Here is a 22,804-nt window from a genome sequence, read left to right as displayed (position 1 = left end):
AAAAACTGTGCCTTTGGGAGTTGTGAGCATTTCCTTTTCAGGTTAATGGCTCTCTGGTGAGCTCTAGTGGAGAAGCTTTGCTGCACCACCAGGAGGCACAAACTAGATTAAATACATCTAGATCACAGTGTGGATTTTTAAACTCAGATCTGTGGCCGGATACTGCTGTCCAGATGATATAATGTGGTGCTGTGCCCACATAAAAAAGCCCACCCTCATGCAGTTTGCAGTGAAATCAGCCTTTTACAAACTGAATTTTTGATTGAACTCAGTGAACACACGCCATGTCAGCAATTCTGTTCTTCCTTTTTTGTTAAAAACAACAAAAAAAAAAAAACAATCTATCCTCTAAACTTTGATTTGATTGAAATTTGAGCTAGGCCTACTGGCTGCAGTCATTTAATGCCTGTAGTGATGGTAATGATGGGCCTTTCAAAACCGACAAATAAAATCTGACAGTTTATTTAAGTGGAATTTATTAGGCCTTCCTATGGCACAGTGCACATTATCATGTATACATGTACATTACATGATACACCTGGTACCCCATGGCACTTCATCCCTCAGATGACTCACCTCAAGCTTGAGCTGTAATCACACAACAGATACCACGAAGCACGTTTTAAATTATGTTTTAACTCGACACAATATGTGGTCAGTACGTGTACTGTCTTTCTAATGAAAAGGAAAACAAAGATGTAAAAACAGACTCTGGTGCTTTTCTATGTTCCTTAAACCAGAAAAATTCAAAGGACTAAAAATGTATGAACATGGTTTCATGCTGTTAAAAGTTAACATGTTAGGGTTGTGCCCAGATTACAGCATTAATATGGCTCTTTATTCTACCACACAGTCCTAATGAATATTGCCTAACAGGTCACATCCGTACATAGAAATAAGTTTTGGATGACTTTTTTAAGCAAATGCTGAGCTGCAGCTGTCACTGGCCCATCCAAAAGAAGTTACCAAAGCAGATCTGCTCTCTGTAGTGCACACATGGTTCGTAAGTACGAATGGTACTAATGCAACAGTCACCAAATGCTACTGTATGGATGTATGGAGCACAGCAAACATTTAACAAAGCCAAAACAAAACATATCCCCAATCAAAAAACAGAAAACAACAACCAAAAAAAAAAAAAAAAACCCCTGAACAATACACAATCACTTTTAAAGTAACATAAAGAGTTTCCCATTCACAGTTGGATTCTCCCGAGTTGCTGGGGTGACACAAGCGCTACACAAGTGCAAGTGTGAACACGAGGAGTTTCAAAAAAGTGCTTTGTCCTCAAACAGGTCACTGGCTGTGACACCAAAAGTTTACAAATGTATAGAAATGATATGAAACCAACTATTAAAAAAAGAAAAAGGTACAAACATATGACTATTTCCTTGCCTTGCTGAGATCAAACAGGACACACTGCATGAAAGTAATTGCTGTATTGACAATTGGAGTTTATAATTTCATGACAAGCGTAATGTTTAAGTACACTCAACTGGTTTTCTGTAGCAAGAAAATATATATATATATATGTGTATATATATTTTTTATAAAAGTTAAAGTAAAAAAAGCAGCATTTTTTTAAAACTCGAATAGGTTCAGAATGGGGACTTTGGTAAACAAAATGTACTGCTGAGGCATTTGTATGTACAGCATATGCAGATTTTTTTTTTTTTTCCACGTTAGAGCAAAAAGACAGCAGTTAGGGGAGCCATTCATTTATTTACTGTGCATGGGCCACAGCACCATCATCACAGGTAGAAACTGCATATGTACCATAAGCTGCCAGCTGGATACTTCAGTTTTATTCAGTGATATACATGATGTGTATTGCACACAGCCAAATATGTCCTCTATTCCAGAGAGCTATGCATACTGATATTTCATTGCCATTTTCAGCGACAGTTTTATATTTTTTGCTGCACAAAGGTTTCAAGCTTTATGATAATCCGTGCAGTACATTCCATCACTCTCATGGCCACCTCAGATGTGTACCTGTCGTTGGGGATCTGTGGAAATGGCAGGAGATCGGGGTAGCGAGTTCTCAGGCTGTCCACGCCATATCCTTCCAGGATCTGAACATCATTGGCTAGGCCTGTGAGTTGGGAGCTGTACTCCTCCACTTTCTGAGCCAAAGCAGTCGGTTTTACATCTTTGTCCGACTTCCCTCTGACTGCATAGTCTGCGGCTATCAATGCTAGCTTCGTGGCCAGGTAGCATTTGAAACAAACCCACTCATTGGCATTTTTATGAAGATCATTGCGAGCAGCAGAGTAGTTTGCTCTGGCCTGTCTCAGCCACCTGCGGGCTTCAACAGGGTTTCCAACGGTCTTGAAGGTTGGGGGCACAAAGAAACGGTGAGAATGTGATGAACCTGCATAGCTTGCGTAATGTTCCCTGAACTGCTGCCTCTCTGACTTGTGACTTGTTGCTTCTTGATTCCACGATGAGTAAAACCTTTGAAACGAGAATTTCTCTGATTGAAAGCGGGTTGATGACGTGGAGAAAGATCTCCTTGACGCTCGGTCTGTATTTTGCTGATCAGCCAAAGACTGTTTCTCCATCCTGTTGATTTCGTTCTGCAAATGCTTGAAAACTTCAGTGGCGATGTCCAGATTCTCTGCATTTTTGTCTGGATGCCACTTGAGATACAATCTTCGAATTATCTTCTTTCTTTCTGTTTCGGGAAGTTTCCATGCTTGTTCAACTACTAAGGTCACTTCTTTCAGAATCTCAGGCAATGCATGAAGCTTGAGCTTTTTTGGTGATTGTTTTTGAGGGGGGGGTCTCAGGTTTTCTTTGCCAGCAAAGAGAGGAGGGACCATCCTTAAGCCAGAAGAACGGTTGTCTGGGCTTGTCGGAGTTGATGGGGCACTGGTGTCTCGAGCATGGTTGCTTTCGTCTTGTCTTGAGAATTTGTACAAGTCGAGTGAACTTACTATTTTGTACTCACTGTATCCAATGTCGATTTGGAAGCATTTTCCAAGGACACTTGTGTTTTCCTCCTCTTCTCTTTCTACTTCTTGAACGATGATGGCATATGTATAAGTTGGCTGGTAGGAGCCGTATATGTCTCCTCCCTCAGAGTCTACAAGGTAACCGACATATTCCCCTGGATAGAAAACATTCATTGGATCCATGAGGAGCGTGTGATGTATCTCAGCTGGTATCGGCGTTCCAGGCAGGGGCAGCTCAAGTTTCGAGGGCTCTGTTGAGTCATACTTAACACCAAGGCTGTCCAGCTTTTCTGTGATTCTGTAAATGTCATTGCAGCCCAGCATGGCGATAAGATAGGATGTGTCAGAAATCAGGTTGTCTGTAGCAGACTTTAATGTCATAGCAAGTGCCAAGAGAAAATTAATGTCTTTACTGTCTGAATGCTGAATGTAGAGATGAATCACAGCCGTCCCATACCTTTTGAGGAAGGCAAGTGTTTCGCTGCGGCTGTGAGGGATGGGACTACATCCTTTCACTCTTAATGTTGTCTGAAGTTTCTCAAAACAAGAGACCTTGAGTCCTTCACAAAGTGCTTTGCAGAGACGTATGGCTTTTTCCTCATTCACAATGTATGCGTTGTCGTTCTCATGTTTCATGATTCTGATCAATCCTGTGATGAACTGCTCTGACGACAGTAACAGCTGAAGGCGACCTTGAAGTGAGCAAAGAGCTCCAAACTGGCACATTTTTGGAGAATCCTCATCGAGTTGCTCTTCGAGAATGCTACTCAGCAGTCTAGGTCTTAGTTTCTGAGGCAGAAGCATTATCAGCTTTGTGTGGAAGGCGTGATCTTTTCCCAGATAGCACTGGCTCATGTCCACGAGCATCTGGACTCCAACGTTACCCTGAATTCTGCTCTTGTAGTGTGGGGCATCATCAAACACTAAACTGCTGGATTTTGCTAATCTACCATCATGGCTTGGCAGATAAAATAGCAAATCTCTGAGACTCTCAAGGTCTTTGCGAATTTCCACTGGATCGTTATGGAGGGACCTGAACAATCCTGAAACAACCCTTTTCACAGTTCTCATTTCATTTGGGTCAAGCTGCTTGCCCTCAGAGTTTCGGAAAATTCTCCACAACACTTCAACATACTGTTTGGTTGACACAACATCTTCTGTGCCAAGGAGTTTGAAGAGTTGGTGAAATGTGCCAAGTTCTAAGGGCAGTTTGTACAAGTAAGGTTTGAAATCAGATTCATTGTCCAGATTAATGACAACCTCTTCAGGTTTCAGCAATTTCCAGCCATCTTCAACCATGACAAAAGCCACCCCACGGAGTTGGTAACGGAAATCTCTTTTATCTGCATTTAGAAACTCGTAGGTGGATCTTAAAACCTTGTTCCTGGTTTTCACCATTTCATCATCTGGACTGGATAAGTTGCAGATGTTCTTGCAGTTGCTTATGACTTTTTCCAATGGGGGGTCCAAGCTGACACCCAACATGTTCAGCACTTGGTCAAGTTGTTCCTGTCCAGTGAGAGTGCTGTCTTCCTGGTCCTTTATACTCGATGGAGTAGCTTTCTCTGGTAGAATTGGGCAGGATGTCCAAAGCAGGTGAATTACATCCGTTTGCTTGAATTTTGGGTTTACCTGAGACCCACTGAAACGAATAAGAGGAAGCGTGCCACTCATCTCTTGGTACTGCGAATGAAGCTTTATCAGTTCTTTGGGCGCTCTCTCTGGACAAAGGAATGGTATCATTGAGAGCTCTTTGAGAAAAGTACCCTGGAACAGGTCTGTCCTCTCTGTGAAAATATGGTTCAAGAGAACGTCAACAATAATTTGGACCTTTTCTTTGGTCCAGCTCTCTGTCTGGGCTTTAATGCTGACCTCTTTGGCAAACTGAAGAACTTGCTGCTGGGACATTTCATGCTTGAGACCAATATTTCTCAGAAAGGTTATCCATGAGGTGAGCAGCAATGTCCCGTTCTTTGGTTTTGACACTTGCTCAACTTTCTTGAAAAACTCACTGGGTATGAATGATTTTGCAGGTAACATAACCTCAAACACCTTAACTGTCTCATCATAGAAGAACTTGGTTGGCCTGAGTCTGTTTGAGTAGTCGTAGATGAATGACAATCCCTCTAGTTTCTCATAGAGTTGATCTTTCATCTCACAAGGTTCTTCCATTGACAAAAGTTTTTCCTTCAAGTACACAATGTGCTCAACTTTGGCATCGTGGGACAGACTCTCAAACTTTGGCAGGAGATGATGAAGGTAGATTTCCAAGTCATCAATCAGCATACAGCCAAGAAATGTATACAGTTCTTTCAACTGTGGACTGTCGGCAAGAAAAGCAAATGAAGCTGTGTGAGCCCATTTTTCTATGTCTGCCGCAGGAATGCTTTTTGTAAGGACATAGTTTGCTCCATAGTTTGCAATGCTGATGTACCTCCCACTAACTGACTTAAAGCACGGGAGGAGTTTTAAACTCTGTACATCCTGCTGTGTGAGGTTAGCTAGGTTGCAGTTCAAATACAACAAAAGAGCCTCAAAGTCCTTGTCAGTTAAGTTTCCTGCCTTAAAAGCAGATGTCTGAATCATGTACTCTACAGCTTTTAGCACACTGGATGGATTTTCAATGTTTGCAGTGTGCTGTGCCAGAAAAGGCACAATGGGGTTCTCTTTGACACAGATTTTGCTAACTGCAAGCTGAATGCACCCTGCTTTCATTAGGGTGTGAAAGACTTTGTCATTTTGGCCATGTGGAAATATGGCTATGTTCATCAAACTCAGAGGCAAAAGTACATCATGCTCAGGGATGACTATCTTTTCTCTTGCCATGAATTTGACTCCAGGTAGCAAAGCCCAGTCTTTCAGAATTTCAAGCATTGTGTCGAAACTGGGTTTCGTGTCCACCTGATCCTCCTTGACGGCGATGTTCTCGCTGATGAAGTTCCACGCGTTCTTTAGCCAAGATTCACTTGCAAAGGTGTCTCTCCACTTTACAGGGATCTTTGTTCGATACTCTCTTGGAAGAACAGAACCCAAGAGTTCACCAAAGCTGCTGATGTCAAAAATCTTTGCAGCTCCTGCACCCAACAGGATGTTGCTATACCGGATGTACAATGTATTCATGAACATTTCTTTCCTTGATGAGATTAGCTCATGATGTGTTGTCAGGAACTTCGGTCTCTTGGTATCAAACACCTGAAGCATATTGTCCATTGTTATCAACAGAGGCAAACCCTCAATTTTGATGTCATTCACTTCAATGTCTTTGAAACAATAGTCGAATAGAATCTTCAGGTGATGAGCCAACTTGTAGTTGGACTGTTGGAGACGGCAAGGGAGTTTTCCAACATGGCACGCTGTGTCTGGTGACGAGAAAGTGCGAAGAAAGTTGCGGACATCCTCTGGTGTTACATAACTGACTGGTATCCCTGCATCCTCCAAACAGAAGTAGAGATTAGCAGTCTCATCACAACTGTGAATCAGGTTGAAACCAATGTCCAGAAGCAAGGTTTTGAGCCGGTAGATGTTTTCAGCTACAGACTTCCTCGAGGTGATGTTGTACTCAGTGTTTTTCAGGTGTTGCAGCTCATCTTGCAGCAGATTGTCAAAGAATGCTCTACCTTTGTTTGCTGTGGATGTGTTCACCCATGAAATATAAACAACAGTGTGCATGTCAGAGTTGTCGGTTTGTGCAGCTCTAACTACAGGAAGCAGACGCTTCAGGTCAGCATGGATACAGTTGTACACTGCCTTAACCAGGCAGTACCAGTCCGGCTGTATATCGAGTCTGTTCACTGGGAAGAAGAACAGATATTTTCTCAGTGTGTCTTTCACAACATGCAGTGGTGTTCCTTGTAGTACTGTCATGGTGGGATCAGGACCTGGAAAATATCTGCGTTTAAGCTGGATCAGCAGTTCTACGCAGGCAGGGGCTATCAGTGATGTCATCAAATTGTTATTCCAGTCACTCCTTACCCCCACTCCATTGTCATCTCTCCAAAGGTTTCTTCTGGCTGAGTCCAGAGCAAAATGCCCATTGACGTGAAAAGGCAAGCCAGTCTCCAGTGAAAGGGGCAAAAAGCAGAAGGCTCTGTGGGGTTTTTTGTAGTTGTGGCTTATACATGCAGCAACCCCTCCACGAGGAAACAAAGTTATGTCTTCATTTTTGTGAGCCGAGATCACACTTTTTGAGACATTTTCAATGTTAGGGAAGCCAGATCGGTTGCAGATCATCCATGAAGTTAAATTTCCATCCATATCCTCTATGTCCATTGCATAGGTGATCTGCTGGACAGGGATAGCGTTGAGCTGCTTCTTTTTGGTCACACTATCAATGACCGAGGCATGGAATTGCTTGCGTTTCAGCCGATCGCCATCTGTTATTCTGGCAGTTACAGAATAGAGCACTTTAAGTTCCCCTGATGCATTATCAATTTCACAGATAGAGATTTTTTCCATGTGATTCAGGAACATTAGAAGTTCTGCACCATCAGTTTTCAGCTTATCCAGAAGGTTTTGCACCATTCTGTCCGATGCAGGGACTGAGCTGATTTCGGAGGTCTTTGCCATATCTGTCGAGCGGATGGGGAATCTGAACATTGTGCTGCGTTCTAACTTAAAATGAGCTCCCAAATAAAGGTTTAAAACATCTGAAAACTGAGACCTGAAATCAGAGTCCAAGTCTCTAAACATTCTTCCAGGACTAACAGATGTAGCTCCGGGTGCGTACTGTGCATGAGGATCAAAGATGCACAAGATGTCATTGTTTGAGATGAAGGAGGGGCAGTCAGTGATGTGATAGACAGAATTGAATCCTATACCATACTGGCCAGTTTTGCCTGGATTCGCCTCTTTTGTTCCCCTTCCCAGATTCTGAATGCCTCTGATGTCATCCTCTGTGAACGGCTGATTGTTGTAGACACACAGAGCAGGTCCTTGCATTGGAATCCATTTATCATCAAATATTCTGTCAGTGGGATGTTTCCTTGGATCAAAAACAAAGTAAATTTCAGTAGCTTTGGCATCGTCTGCATTTTGAAGCAGTTCTTTTAGCATTTCTTTTTCAGATGGGTAAGCATTGAGAATACTTTTTATTCTGCTTGTGAGTTTTTCTTTCTGTCCAAACTCACTTCCAAGCCTAGTGAAGCAGACATTTGAAGCATATCTCTCCAAGGCTTTGTGACGCTTTGGAACTGCCCCTAATTTTACGGCAACCTCTCTTGGAATATCTCTGTGACAGTACTTCACAGAAGAGTCTCTGACTTTGATCCAGGGGCAGTCATTGTAGCACAGTGATTTTGATGGCTGCAACGTCAAATTACAGTCAGGTAACAGAATGCCACCGTGATTTGCTTGGCAATATTCTTGGTCCTTGTCTCGTATTAAGCTCCATATTCCTTCACTGATAATTCTGCGACACAACTGGAAGTTCTCCTCGCTGAGTGCGAGTCGCCCACACTCCTGCTTCACAGTTTCAAGAACCGTAGAAAAATCTTCAACTGTGAAGCTCGGCTGCACCCCAACATTTTCAAAGACCTCACGACAACTGTTTCTGTATTTGTTTGGGAGCTGATAAAGATGAGGAGCTGCATCAAAATTCAGGTGGAATGCAACTTTGGAAGGATTGACATATGTGTTCTCCACAAGGATGGAGTTGAAAGCTTTCAGCTCATTAGTTATTTGTTCTTTTGCATCCTCATCCTGAAGCATTTCTTCGTGTAGACATTTGTAACAGGCATTTGTTATGTTTTCTTGATACAGGGTGACACCATCAAATGATAGAGACAGTTTCTTGAGCTGACTGATGACCAATCCAACTGAGGGCTTCCTTATTAGACCAAGACAGTCTTTCACAGCCAACGACATTGCACCACAACCTTTGAAAGATGGGGAATTCTCATTCAGGATTGGCTTCATCAGACACACTGTGTCCTGATGTTCAGTTGTGAAGAGTTCCAGAGCAGAGAACATTGTTGTTGGAGAAAAGTTGTTCCCATGCCATGGTAGTGAGAACCCAGCAGGCCTTGTCAGAAATGGAAGGAACTTGATTTCCTGCAGTTTTTCTAAGAGCTCAGCTGATGCGGCATCTCTCATCTTCAGTTTCTCATCAATGAGACTGAGTAGGATACTGCTACGAAAGCATGCAGCTGCATGATCACTTTCATTAAGATGAATAACAGACTGTGCACGTTCAAACAGGTCCTCCCATGACAAGTCGTCTTTCACCATGCCTAACTGCACTAGCTTCACTAAACACACGGGGTTAAGGTAGTCTTTTGAAGTCCCTTCAGGAAATCTTCCATCATCAGTGCTATAAAGCTTAGCAACTCTTCCCTCTGGGTGAATGAGTCTGGAAGGTAAAACCAATTCCTTATTGAGACCAGTGCATGGGATACACGGAGTAACCCTGAGGACTGATGCAAAATCTTCCAGTTTCTCATTCAAGACATAATGCATCAAAGGATCTCGAAGGTCTTTGTCAATTTCCTGGATGTGAGGGAAAAAGACGTCTGTAAAGAACTGCTTCTCTGTCAGGGTGTTCTCCATTAATTTCCCTTTACATCCAGCATCATCAAATCCCTCCTTCACCCACTCTGGCAGCTCAACAGCACAGAGATTTTGTGAGCCACTCACCTTGAGGTACTTCAAGAATATCTTGAAAGCAGCAGGACCAATGTCTGGCCTGCACAGTAGGGCATCGTCAAGGAATCTGACGTATTTGATTGACACCCAGGTTTTTCCATCGGAGAAAACCTTTGCGTGATCACTGTCACCGCCCTTGGCTATCTCTTGGTAGACACCCTGGCTGATCAGAGTGAAGTCATCATGCACCTGACTGGGATCTGGCCATGCTGCATAATAGTTGTAGTCAAGCAGGTCTCCACTTTCAGCCATTTGACGTAGCATTGTGAGTGCTGCCAAATATGCCTGAACAATGACGTGTCTCATGAATATAGAATTCCACTGTCCTTTGGTGTCGGTCTTCCAGATCTCTTTGCGGTTGGAGGTAACAGCAAAGCATCCATTTATATGGACTGGCAGGCCTGTTTTGATTCTGAGAGGTAAGTAACAAAAAACCTCTCCAATGTGCGTGGTGTTTGTCTTTACTGTCCATTTGCGGTTTTCTTCCTCTGAGAGCAGAACAGCAACTCCTCCACAAGGAACTAGTCCAAGTCTTTTTCCACTATCACTGAGGGAAAACTTGAGTGCTTCAGCTACATCCATGCATGAGCAAATGAGCCAATTGGTGACCTCGACTGCCTTTTGGGGCATTTCATCTGTGAGTCTTCTTGTCTGAATGCCTTTAGCAGCCATCTCAAAGTACTGGTTAGGATCTTCCTCTGAACCTCTGAACAGTGGGGAGTGAAGATCAACAATGCGTTTGAACACATTATGGAACTCTTCTACCACAACACGTATGATGCAGCCAGACTTGGGAACATCAGCAGGTACCTTGTTGGTGTTTGCAACTTTCTTCATAACCCTTGCTGCAGATTTTAGGATGCTCAGAGGTCCATATGAGGACTTGGAGGACCACACACTTTTGTTGATTGTCACAACATCTTGTGCTCCTGCTGGATTGGATTCCTCGTATTTGAGGTATTTCAAGACCATACTTCCAACATGTTGTGTAAACAGAATGAAACGATGGCCGCATATGCTGAATTCATCCACCAAGGAGTAGATGTCAGTGGTGTTGTAGTACAGACTACTGATTTCACTTACTGAGGCCTCCTGCTCTGTTCTGAATGGGAGTCTAAACAGTGTACCGCTGAACTTGTATGGGGAGTCCTGGGCAAGAGGAAGTTGGCAATTGAAGACGTTAATGAAAGGTTTGAACTGGTTTGGGAATTTTCTTAGCCTTTTTTGTTGCTTACTCCAGTTGATTTTGATGCCTGGATTAGATCTGTCTCTGATGTGCTTGCTGATGTGGTTAATGTTTGGATCAAACATGATCATGAACTCTCTGCTCATTATGATTGGGATGTCAGTGATGTGATAAACCGAGTTGAAGCCCAAGCCAAACTTTCCAACTTTGTCTGCTTCACATCTCTTCACTGATCCACCTAACCTCGTGATGTTTAGAAAGTCTGTATCTGAAAATACAGAATTGTTGAAAGACCAAAGAGAGGGCCCATGGCAAAGAATCATGCCAGGGTCGAGGAGATTTTCTCGAATATCTGTGTTTTTTCTCATGTCAATGAGGAAACTGCACTCGGTTGCACATGCATCATCAGCATTCTGGAGGAGCTCTTTAAAAATGTCTGCTACAGATGGATATTCCTCCAAAATATTTTTTATTCTTACTGTGAGAGGTTCTCGTTGGCCTGACTGTTCAAATCCAAGGTTTTCTGGGTTTATTAGTCTTGTGCTCAAACATGGCACCTTCAGCCACTCTGCAGTTTTCATGGGGATGTCATCATGGACTAATATAATAGGCTCTGATGCATCTTCAAGTAAGTCATTCAAATCATCGACTTTGATGTCACAGTAGGTGCATTCATGAATGGGCTTCATGGCCAATTTACTTGGGTCCTTGTAACAAAGAATTGGCACATGCATGTTAGTATCCACAGTTATCTGATTGTTGTACAGCCATCTCAGGATGTTGATCAAAAGCAGGATGTCATGTTTGCTTTCCTCCTTAGAAATATCTCCTTCACATCTTTGACGGATAGTACTGATGACGTCAAACACATGGCTTGACACCACCTCTTCAACTGAACCACAAAACTTGAAAAGCTTGTGAAACTTTCTAATTGTCTTCGGCAGGGAGTACAGGTAAGGTTGCAAGTCTAGATCAGGCAGAGGTTTCAGGACCGTGTGGCCAGGTGATGAGAATGTCTTTCCTGTCCACACCCAATCAAATGACAGTGACTTCATTGCTTCTCTTGCATCCTCAAGGTGAGCCTGCATGAAGGCGTAAATCTCAAACAAGATCTGTTGAAACTGATACCAATCTTCTGTGGAGAATGCTTGGGATTTGTGCCAATCATTTACCGCTTTCAAGTGTTGCAATACTTGATCAACCTGTGGTTCTATGGTTAGTTTCAGTGCCCTCTTCATACCTGTAGATGGGTGTTCAACTAGGGCTACTGAAGATCCAACGAGCACTGCGTGAGATATATCGCACATCTCCGACAAAGAGCAGATATTGAGCGTATCTCCAACCCATGCAAGGGATTTAGGGTAGGTTAGAGGTCTGTCTTTGCAGACAGGTACCCATTTCAGTTTTAACAAAGAAGTTTGAGTTTCAGATGATTTTACCAGCTTGGTTTGTCTGTTCAGTATTTGCAAGAGCGTTTTAGCTTTTTTGATTATGAAGTCCCATTCAGGTTCATCACTGCTTTGTAATTCCTCTATCTTCTTTGCCACATGGAGTACATCTTTTTCAGTCAGTTGCACTTCATTTCTCAGGCCCAGTTGTCTAAGGGAATGAAGAATATCTGGGGAGGATGTAAATGTACTTGTGGGAAACCTGGTTTTCTCTTCCATGTAGAACAGATTCTGCAGGACCTCAAGCTCAGGATCAAAAAGATCTGAGGCTTTGACCAACTTTCCACAGGGCAGTTGGATGAATTTTAGAGCAATGAGCCATCCAATCACAGAGGAGTTTTCATTCTTCAGAAAAGCTAGATGTTTAAGGGCCCAAAGCATAATTTGGTTTACCTCATCTGTTGTGTAGAACCCCCTCTCAACATCGTGGATTATAATTTTCAAGCATTCTGTTGTTTTCACCTGTTCTACACTTAGCATCTTGATAAGGCGAATCGATTCCTCATCACGGCAACCCACAAGATTTACAGATAATTTCACATTCGGTGGATACTTGGCTCTATGATGTAAAGCTCTAGCTCCTCTGAGTGATGTGAATGTTGAGGTACCTTCAGGGCAAGATCCTACTTTCTCAAAGATTGAAAGTTCAAGAAGAGTATGTTTCTCCTTCTCTGTGATGTCGGATAGTCCAGCAAGAAAGTTTCTGAGGGCAACCTTCTCTTTGACTGTGAAAGAGGAGACTTGGCTGGACAAACGTTGTGTTGCCAACCTATTCATTATTTGCAGAAGCATCCCAGGAGAGGAAGGATGAATGTAATTCTTTAGCAAGGGGTGCTGCAAGCATGGATCTATCTTTTTTAACACCACTCCTCCAAGCTTTTCCATGATGTCAAGAAGGTTTTCAGAAAGCGAGGCCTCTTCCTCATCCACAAGAATTATGGGGGACGGTGTTTTAAGACGGAGAAGCTTAACTGCGTCCATGCTTTCCTCAAGCGGCACAAGTGGGATCAAAGGCATGTCTTCAAAGGTACTTAGGTCATCAGCAAAATTTATATAGAGATGCTTCCAAATAATCCTCAGCCAGGAAACTGTAGGATGCTTCAACTCTCTGTTTCCGGGTTCCCATTGGACAATGAAGTCTCGAGTTGGCCAGGCCGTTGATAGGATCTCCTTGATGAGTCGAGCTGATCTTTCAGGGTTCAGCACTTGTAGTTGAGTGCAGGGTCTTCCTGTTTCAACAACAAATAATATATTAGTAGTTATTTTCATAGACATTACTAAATGCTCTCTTTAAAAGGCTGACACACTTGGAGTTACAGTTAGCGTGTGCCATCATCACTGTTATGTTTGTTTTGCATGATGCAGCAATTACAAAGATTCATTTTGGAAAAATGCATGCACCCCCCCCAATACTAGACACACATTGGCTTCTCCTATTGATGTATAACTAGAACACAGAAGGGTGTTTCTTAGTACAGATGTCTAAGATAATGCTTTATTAGTCCCTCAGTGGGGATATTTATATAATATAATTTGATAATTAATTATATATAATATATAAATATTAATAATTGTTTTAGTTACTCTCAACACTTCAAAAGTTATGGTAATATTGCAGCTTGTAGTGCAGGTGCAAACCATGCAAACACACTTGCATAAACCATGTTCATATACACACAGTTGGTTAAATGTATACAAATATTATAAACATCTCAATGCAGGGAAAACCATTTTTACCTAAGGGACGTTTAACTAGTAAAACACTGCAAGTAATGAGATACACCATAACACCTTGTATAAAATAAGTCAGAGTGATGATTAGTGAATGGATTTTAGAGTCTTAGAGATTTGAATTATGTTTTGTTTTGCTTATTTTACTCATATCTGGAAGTCATCTGACTGCAGTTACTCTGGTGCTCTTTTTATAGCCATGCATTAGTTTATATCAATTGAAAAAATGTTAAATATTCAACACACACTGAAATGCCTACCTGAGCACCCCCAGAGATATTGCTGCACTGAAATTCAAGTGACAATTTTTAGAGATTGAGAATTCATTTTACAAAAAAAATGGGCCCTTTTCCATTGTAGATCTTTTGAGTTGTCATACTAAGAAAAATAGTAAGACTGGCAAGGATTTCAGAGGATCTAAGAAATGGTGGGAAGAAGAATAGAAATTTCTGAGGGATGCAGGATCTGAAGAACGTTAACTTGCTGAAAACACCATGTACACTCCTAAAAAAATAAAAAAATCTGCAAATAGATGACCAAGAGTTAAGTCTACACACAAGACAAATCTACTACCAGCATATTTCCTCCATGTGGCTTATGACCCTCCAGTCATAATCATGGCTGAGGGTGAACTGAGGGCATTCAGGATCGAGTGGAATGTGTGGCACTAAAGCAACTCTTCCATGAAACAGCATGCTCACTCTCTCTTTCCTTTTCTGTCTCTCACTCTTACATTATCTATCAGCAGTGTACCAGATTTATGCCCTGCTGGCACTGCAGAGTAAGGTGACTTAGTGTTACTACAATATGGCTTCACCTCATAAACCTTCCCTGGGACGTTGAGAATCTTTCAGTTCGGGATCAAGCTCTGCAGACAATTTACATAATAGACTACTATAAATCAAATCTTTGTATATAATGCTTCAAGCTAACAAAAAATTAATACACAAATTGATGTGGACGTTATATGTAAATTAGACATGTTACTTTACCTCTGGATTTGGCTGCTTTCTTCAAACTGTCCATTACTGAAGGTTTAACATTCTCCAGTATAAAGCGGCCCTCAAGTCCTGGATACAAAGACCTAATGACAAAGCAAAACAATGAAAATTAATTTCACAAATTTTGCATGTACATTTTTTCATGTTAAAGAATTTTAATACGCAGAAATAGGGTAATTCATGTTTTCACTTGGTTCAAAATAAACCACTAAAATAGAATAACATTTCATACAGCTGGATTAGTTAATGAATTAATGAAATGAAAGAATGGCATAATGGACAAACTATTTTTTTAGATTACTGAAAAGAAGATACACAGAGGCTGTGCATCAATTTGCATGTAATTGCTGTCTGGCTTTCAAATGCACTATCAGGCGATATCCTTCTAATATTTCAGATAAAATTTTCTTGTGCTTTTTTTCATCTGGAATTATAGAAACCTAACTTAAACCAAGCACATAAAACTGTACTCAAAACCTCACTTTCTGTTTATACATGTATGAACAAAGCAGAGATACTGACTGAGCCTTCAATCAAAATCTTCGAGACTACAACAGCTGCATGCATTTTGCCCAAGTGGGAGCATATGCTCTGTCCATAAAATACAGTCCTGGTTATTTTATTATAAAAACTGACTTCAGGAGAAAATGAAATTTCACTTTATCTCTACCTGGGGTATTCTTCTGATGCGATGTAAATGGCATCTTTGTCATTGACAGAAGATGAAAATGTTGTAAATGTCTCATCTTGCAGTGGCAGCAGCTCCAGTCCTATTAGGTCACTGTAATTGGCATCACTAAGTGAAAACTCCAGCAGCAGCAGCTTCTCCTGTGAGGGACCTTTGTGTTTGTACTTTCTGATCACCTGCCGCAGCAGAGACGGCGTCACCTTTCTCACTTCAGTGGACTCAGCCGTATAGGAAGCAAGGACAGAGTCCACGGCAGCAGGCACCTTTGCCACGTGCATTCCTGAGCTATGGAGGTAGTTGATGACGGTCTCTGAAATGTCCTTGTCTGTGTCCAGTTCTGAGAACACAGCCTGGTCCACCTGGATCCACTTTTCACAGAGGGAGTAGATAACTTCCTGTTCCAACAAGTCATGAAACAGGGGCTGCAGAATAGGCTTCCAGCGGGACTTCACCTGCTTAGGATTTGGCCAGGCCTCATAGATTCCTAAAGGGGACAATGGAAAGTCTTGGTCCTTTTTTGTCTGTGCCCTTTTGATAGTCTCAGTGATGAGTGTGAAATAAGCCTTCGGGATGACAGTGATTATGAGTAGTTCATTCCACAGGGCAGCTGGATCCCTCCACTGGTCCACTTCACGCCACTTAATACTCCTACGGTTGTCGGTGAGACCAAAGAAGCCACTCACATGAACTGGAAGTCCTGTCTCACTCTCTTCCCCAGGGGGCAGGGGGAGGAAGCAAAATGCCCGTCCTGAGAAACCAGATGTGGCACCTGCATCTTCTCTGTTTATCAAAGTAAGAGGCAAGGCAATACCAATGTTTGGCATGAACTTCAAATCATCTGCCAGAGAGTCCAGCTCTGCACACATGCCTCTCCCCCCGACGCCGTTACAAACCAGCCAGGTTGTTCTCTGAGTTTCTCTAGCTGTTTCATCCTGAGTCTCTATGTTAACCTGGTAAGTAACACATGTGATGGTAGAACTGGGGACACCATTGCTGTAGCTGTCTATTGCCTGACTAAGAGTCTTAAGTGCATTTGGTCTTTCTATCTTATCATCAGTATTTTCTGTTGCTGTAACCTGAAATAACATGCGTTCTGTGCCATCGGACTCACGCACATGTAAGGAGATCCTCTGAACACTCTTGAGGAAGAGAAGAACTGTGTCTGCATCCGCTTTGAATGACTCAAAGAGCTCCAAAACCTTTTCTTTGTTGTAGATGTTGCCACTGAGCTGGGAGGGTTTCGTGCGAAGTGGGAATCGGAACAGTGTTCCAGGAAAGCTACCATCCTTAATGGTTTTCTCAGAGCTCCCAAAAATCCCAGTGTAGGGAGCAAATTGGTCCGTCAGTTCTGTGATCTCCTTTATGTCTGTCTTCAAGTTCCAACACTGTCCAGATTCATTCACTCCAAACAGAGTCTGATGAGGGTCTAGCATGGCAATCTGGTCTCCACTGAATATACTGGGAACATCTAGAGCATTGGGAAGGACAAGCATAGAAAATAGAAAAATGTTTATACGGGCCCATGTATATGATGTGTTAACTTAATATTTAAAAATAATATGGATTACTTTCAACACATTTGTTTTTGAATATCTCATAATTATACACTAAGATTTAAGATCTAGTGTTGCACTGTTGACATTTTGGCAACTTCAATTTGCACGAATGAATCAAATTACAAATCATTACTTCATAGATCATGTTTCCAACAACACTCTATCAGAAATGACTGACTCTACATGAAGAAATTGAAATTTGAAACAGATTTGTAATTGGCATCTCAAGAAAATTCTTACCTGTGATATGGTACACAGAGTTGAAGCCAATCCCAAATCGTCCCACTTTCAAAGGATCCTCTCTCTTCCTGCTTCTTGCAATCTCCTGAATCCCATTCCAGTCTTCAGCGGTAAAGACCGCATCATTGTAGACATACAATGCTGTTGCTGCAATACAAGTTAAGTTAGAAACAGATCAGCATTAGTAAATCAAGACAATAATGTATCATTCTAATAATCCATGTAGCCAAACAGTTTTTTCCTATTTTCCTGTTCTCAGGGAAGTCAGGGCGGAGAATCAGATACAAAGCAGCTACTTCAGAAGGTCTGATAGGTGGCATGGGCACATTAGTCAATATAACCACTGAGCTATCTTATAGTACTTAATTAGTTCCTTACTACTAACCTTGATGCTGAGCCATGTCAGGTGACCACAGTGACTCCACTCCATACTCTGTCTCATCGTACATGAACTTGACTTCTGTGGCTCCAGCATCCTCTGCATTTTGAATCAACTCCTTGAAAATGAAACAACAAATGTATGCATCTATGAAGGCAAGGCCTTTACATTGGAAGAGCACAAAGTCGTGAGCTGAATTGGTGAATGCTTTTATCCAAAAAGCCTTACAGTGAACTTAGACAATTACTAAAGTGAATTCCTTAAGTGGGACTAAATTTGTTTCCGTGAATGGTAATAGATGAAGTCAGCAATAAAGCCAACATTAAAACCTGTCCTTTGTTGTTGCGCAAGCTTTACATATTTTCTCATTCTAAATCTAATGATGCTGCATCTCTCTTATTGTGCAAAGCATTCTTTTGTATGAGCCTCTATCATTACTGCATGCTAATAAACTCATAAAATGAAGCAATGAGCAAAGAACCACAAGCAGGTCTGATGAACTTTGGTGTAGACTCTGCCATAGTTTAGCTTCAGTGTAATCTGTGAGAGTGCAGGGTTTAATAAGTGAAATTGTGAACTAATTTCTTCATTAATGACCACTTTTTTCAAATAGAAACATGTATTCAGTGTAACCTTTGTGGATGCTAAATGTATTATGGCCAGGAAAGAAAGTCAGAAAAAAGCAACAACTTCACACACACCTTCAGAATCTGTCCACCTTCAGGGTACCTTCTCAGAATGTCTTTCAAAAACTCTACTAGTGGTGGTGTAGTTTGTCCAAACCTCCCTGTGAAGCCAAGACAGGTTAGCCTCACTGTTGTAAGAATTGCTTTATTACAGAGACACAGTGGTTTTGGTCCTACCTCCCCCTTTAAGGCCTCTTCCCTCCAATACAATAGATACTTCTGGACTTCCTGCAGGCACCAAGGTCCCAATCTTCACGGTGTCATCCAGCTAAAATAGGTTGATATGGAGATAGAGCATAATTTAACATACGACAAGAAAGGATTGAAAAAGCACAACTTGGTGGAGATGATATATTGCATGGGGAAAATGTGATTATAAATACATAGAAATGTCATCAAGTAACAAAAAAATTTAATTCTGTCCAAGATTGCAAAGCTCTATGTTGAGAAAAATTTAAAAAGTCTTCCACCCATCACTATTCATGTATCATCAGTCTCTCACCCCAGTTACTGTTAACTATTTTGTTACTTTCTTTTCCTTGCGCATCTTACAGAATCAATTTCGCTTGGAGTCGTCACCAGGCATGATGCTGCTGCTGCTCCTATGGTTTGAGGCTTTTCAAGGTGATTCTGTGACCTACTGAACTCAGCTGTCTTTCCGCATCAATATGCCATCTGGAAAAATGGACTCTGCACAAGCAAAAACCCTCAGTCATCAAAAAATAAATCTGTAGGAAAAATTACATGTTATGCAAGTGTGTGTGCATGTGTTTGTGTCGTGTTGTGTATCTGAACCAGTCAATAGGCTTTTTATGAACACTCTCTGGGTCTCTGGCTTCTGGATGATTATGAAACGCACAGAGAACAAGGTCTACTAGCCTTTCAGTCTCTCCAAAAAAAGTATAGCACTCCTCACCCAAGTGAGTTACAGTATCTGGCAAATGCCTTGTGCACAATTGCATCAGGCAGAACAGGAATACAATACAAAAGCAAGACTTACATTGAAGTAGAACAATGTTTCATCTTTAGTTAGTTAGTTTGTTTTTTAAATCTAAATTCAGATATTCCCCTTGGTGAAAACTTTGAACAGTTGAATTTGACCTTGCAATGTATGTTGTATTCATTTGTATGTGTGGTTCACAGCTAATTTCTGCATATGAGTTCAGGGGGGCTTCCAGGCACTGCCCACCACCTGGTGCTTTCCATCTGCTCAGCCCAGACAGAGCGGGTCAACTCAAGTCACATTATCCCATTCACTAACACAGACTTCAAAAAACAGAAATTAACATAATTTGTCTGCCAAAAAGTAACAAGTTTAACAAATGGACACAAATGACACATCTGATTAAACAAAAATAGAACTTTTCATGGCTTGACAGACAATTATGATTTGTCTTTAGGACCTAAATTCATAAAACAAGAAGCTACTCAAGAGATCTTTATTTTGTTCACTATGGCATCTCTGTATAACTAATTAGTTTTATATATTCAAAATCCAGTATCTAAACTATAGCATTGTTCAATACACTGTGATGATGAGGTGCATACTCATGTAGCCCGAAGTATGAGTCAGAATATGTAACTGTAAGCCAACCAAGCTGATATCTGATTACACTGCAATATTCTGTTAAGACTCCAACATGAGCTACCAGTAAAGGCAAGACAGACAGTCAGATAAGAAAGCAAAGAGACCAACAGATATGGACACAAAATGATTATCATCTTAAATCAGTCATAAGATCAATAACAGGACCAAAAAGGTTCAATTAAATGATTAGAGATACAACATAAACTTGCGAGTGAGACTCAGTACTTCTAACAATGAAAGCACTGTTATCAGTTTAAAGAAACGTTGCATCATTTGCCCTGCAGTTACTGCACGGGGTCATTAAATAGGCCTGTTCCCTTCTGCTGACGATTGTCTGCCATCCAAAAATGAAGCCTCAGCTTTCCACGTGACAGAGGCATCCCACAAAACATCAGACAAACAAACTAAAACGACCTTAATGATTTTTCCAATATTGAGATAACCATGAAGAAAGCTGTGAAATTTAAAATGATACAGTCAAGAGTTCATATATGGAAAGAAAACCCAACCAAACCAAAAAACGCACACACAATACTTTATAGATTTTACCTAGAACTGGGTTTTCTATTAGCCATTTCAAATTAAATTTCTATATTTGTTTCATACATAAATGGTTCATACATTTGGTTGCTGCACAATATATGGTTTTATGACTGTAACTAGTTGAGGAAAGCCCATTCACTACATGAGAAACCAATTAATACGGGGCCAAAAAACCGAGAACTTTAAGGCCACTAGTCACACAGTATATAAACACACTGAGCACACGAAAACCCTTTGATGGGTATTGTTTTTGCAGTGATTCAATTATGCCCTTACTCTGAAGAAAATAAAAAGAAAGTGATAGATTTATCCTGCTGCCACAAAGAAACGCTCACCACTCTCCCGTTGTGAGTCAATCGTTGCTCTTCTACTGGGAGATCTGACTCCTCGTAGAGCAGCTGCTTGACATCTTGAACAGATGTGAAGGGAGACACCTGGTAGGACTTCAGGCCAATGTACTCGTGACGGATTGTCACCCATGGCAACCTAAAAATGTAAGACAAAGTCATTTTTGAGGGTTGGCAAAAAACCCAATACAGGAATCATCTCATTATGAGCTTTTGATAGTTAGCTGAATCCATGACTTGAGAACAAAGATAAGACTAAATAGTCCACTGTAACAGCAGATAGAAGTATGTCTCAAATTTGATTACCACTGTACAGAACGCACAAGTCTTGCTTACAGTCATTATTGATCATATCGTCATAAGGTTTTATGCTTGAAGGAAACATGAGAATAGACACCCCACGTGGTCCATCTGTTAATGGACCAATAAGTCGAGTTTAGAAGTGTCTTGTAAGCTCTAAATGTTGACTTTTAAGTACACTTGCAAAACTTAGACACCGCAGCCTTACTGCACTGGAGTGCTACAGAGTGATGTTATCCTTAAAGAGTAAAACCTTTAAAAATGTTGTAACAGATATATGAATATGGATCCACTCCACAAGAGATATTTACTGTTTTCCCATCAGTGCAGCTATGTCAGTCAGCTGCCTCCATAACCATGACATGAATACCACACACTGTAAAAGGGCTGTACTTCTATTTAAGGTATCAACATGTGTATAGGTTTGGGGGGGGGGGTCCACATTGTTCACAGCAGTAAAACTAAATACTCCTGCTTATTCAGCATCAGAGCACCGGACCCATTGCAGCCAAGTCAGAAGTGGTGCAGTCATAGGAGCTGTGGTGGGTGTGGCACCGGCACAGGATGGTGGAAAAGGCCCCACAGACCATAATAAACTATCCAGGGAAAAAAAAAAAAAAAAAAAGACAGGCAGACACATTGCAATGGCTGCAACATCTAAGCAATGCTGTTATTCCTGTTACATCTCTGTAAGTGCAGCTGACATTAACCACAGACGGTGGATTGCTCCAATGGTTTCTAAAAAAATAAATAAATGAAATCAGCTTGAATGCTTTTCGTTAATAATTCACAGCACACATTAAAGCTTACCACCGGTGTGGACAGCTGGCCATCTCCTTGTTGTTGTGTGTCCCGGCACAGACACACTCATCGGACTATCTGCGGCACTCGGCGCAGTGATACACCGACCGGAACACGGCTGTGACACAACAAGAAAAGCCGTTACTTTCCTAAAAAAAAAACACCTGTCTGCTCCGGATAAATACATGTACGGTAAATGTCTACGTACGTGGTGTGTAAGACACACACACACACACACAGGCACATGAAGATCAGTATTGTGTTTGGGCCGTGTACAGCCGGTGCACCGGAGGTTAGCCTCCTTAGGAGCGTTATCCCGGTTTCCCGACTAACCCCACTCACTTGTGTCCGTCCAAGGCGCGCCGTTAACGGTCCCTTTGCAAAGACGACACATTTCACGGGAGGTTATTGTTCCGGGGAGAAATAATAATAATAATAATCACAACAACAGCAGAAACTGAGAACGACACACCGACTCCTTCAAAGGCGATGTTCTAATTATAATGAATTACGCTGCGGGAGTCAGGGCAGCGTCGGCGGAGATGAAGCGAGAGGATTCCCTCCCGGACACTTCCTGGTCGCCTTAAATCCGCTCAGGGCGGATTCAAGAGCCTCAGCGACCCGCTTCTTGTGTGGTTGGGGGTCCTGGGTTGCTATCCTAAACTATTTATGTATATTTCATTCGATAAGCTTAAGAAGTATTTTACAAATCGA

At 41.6% G+C, this 22,804-nt stretch overlaps 2 protein-coding genes across 3 annotated transcripts in view; one reads left to right on the top strand and one right to left on the bottom strand.

Moving 5' to 3' along the window:
• The window catches only part of sgcg (sarcoglycan, gamma), a 29,327-nt gene extending 10,100 nt beyond the window's left edge, over positions 1–19,227 (top strand). Inside the window, exon 9 of one of the 2 annotated variants that reach the window (XM_029518089.1) lies at positions 19,066–19,227. The gene's annotated coding sequence lies outside the window, so the exon portion shown is untranslated. Of the gene's footprint in view, positions 1–16,252; positions 16,323–19,065 lie in introns of those variants that run through there. The other variant, XM_029518090.1, reaches the window with a different exon arrangement.
• Positions 405–22,563, bottom strand: sacs (sacsin molecular chaperone). The gene is made up of 10 exons (XM_029518087.1): positions 22,433–22,563; positions 22,100–22,208; positions 20,978–21,128; positions 18,689–18,779; positions 18,527–18,612; positions 17,832–17,943; positions 17,447–17,593; positions 15,633–17,118; positions 14,954–15,045; positions 405–13,459 (listed from the first exon to the last, which is right to left on the bottom strand). Exons 2-10 carry the CDS (start codon positions 22,120–22,122, stop codon positions 1,908–1,910), a joined length of 13,740 nt encoding a protein of 4,579 aa, XP_029373947.1. The 5' UTR covers positions 22,123–22,208; positions 22,433–22,563; the 3' UTR covers positions 405–1,907.
• Positions 22,564–22,804: the final 241 nt, after the last annotated feature.

This window comes from Echeneis naucrates, chromosome 13 (assembly GCF_900963305.1).
Source record: "Echeneis naucrates chromosome 13, fEcheNa1.1, whole genome shotgun sequence".
NCBI lineage: Eukaryota > Metazoa > Chordata > Actinopteri > Carangiformes > Echeneidae > Echeneis > Echeneis naucrates.
This window is presented reverse-complemented; position numbering and strand designations above follow the sequence as displayed.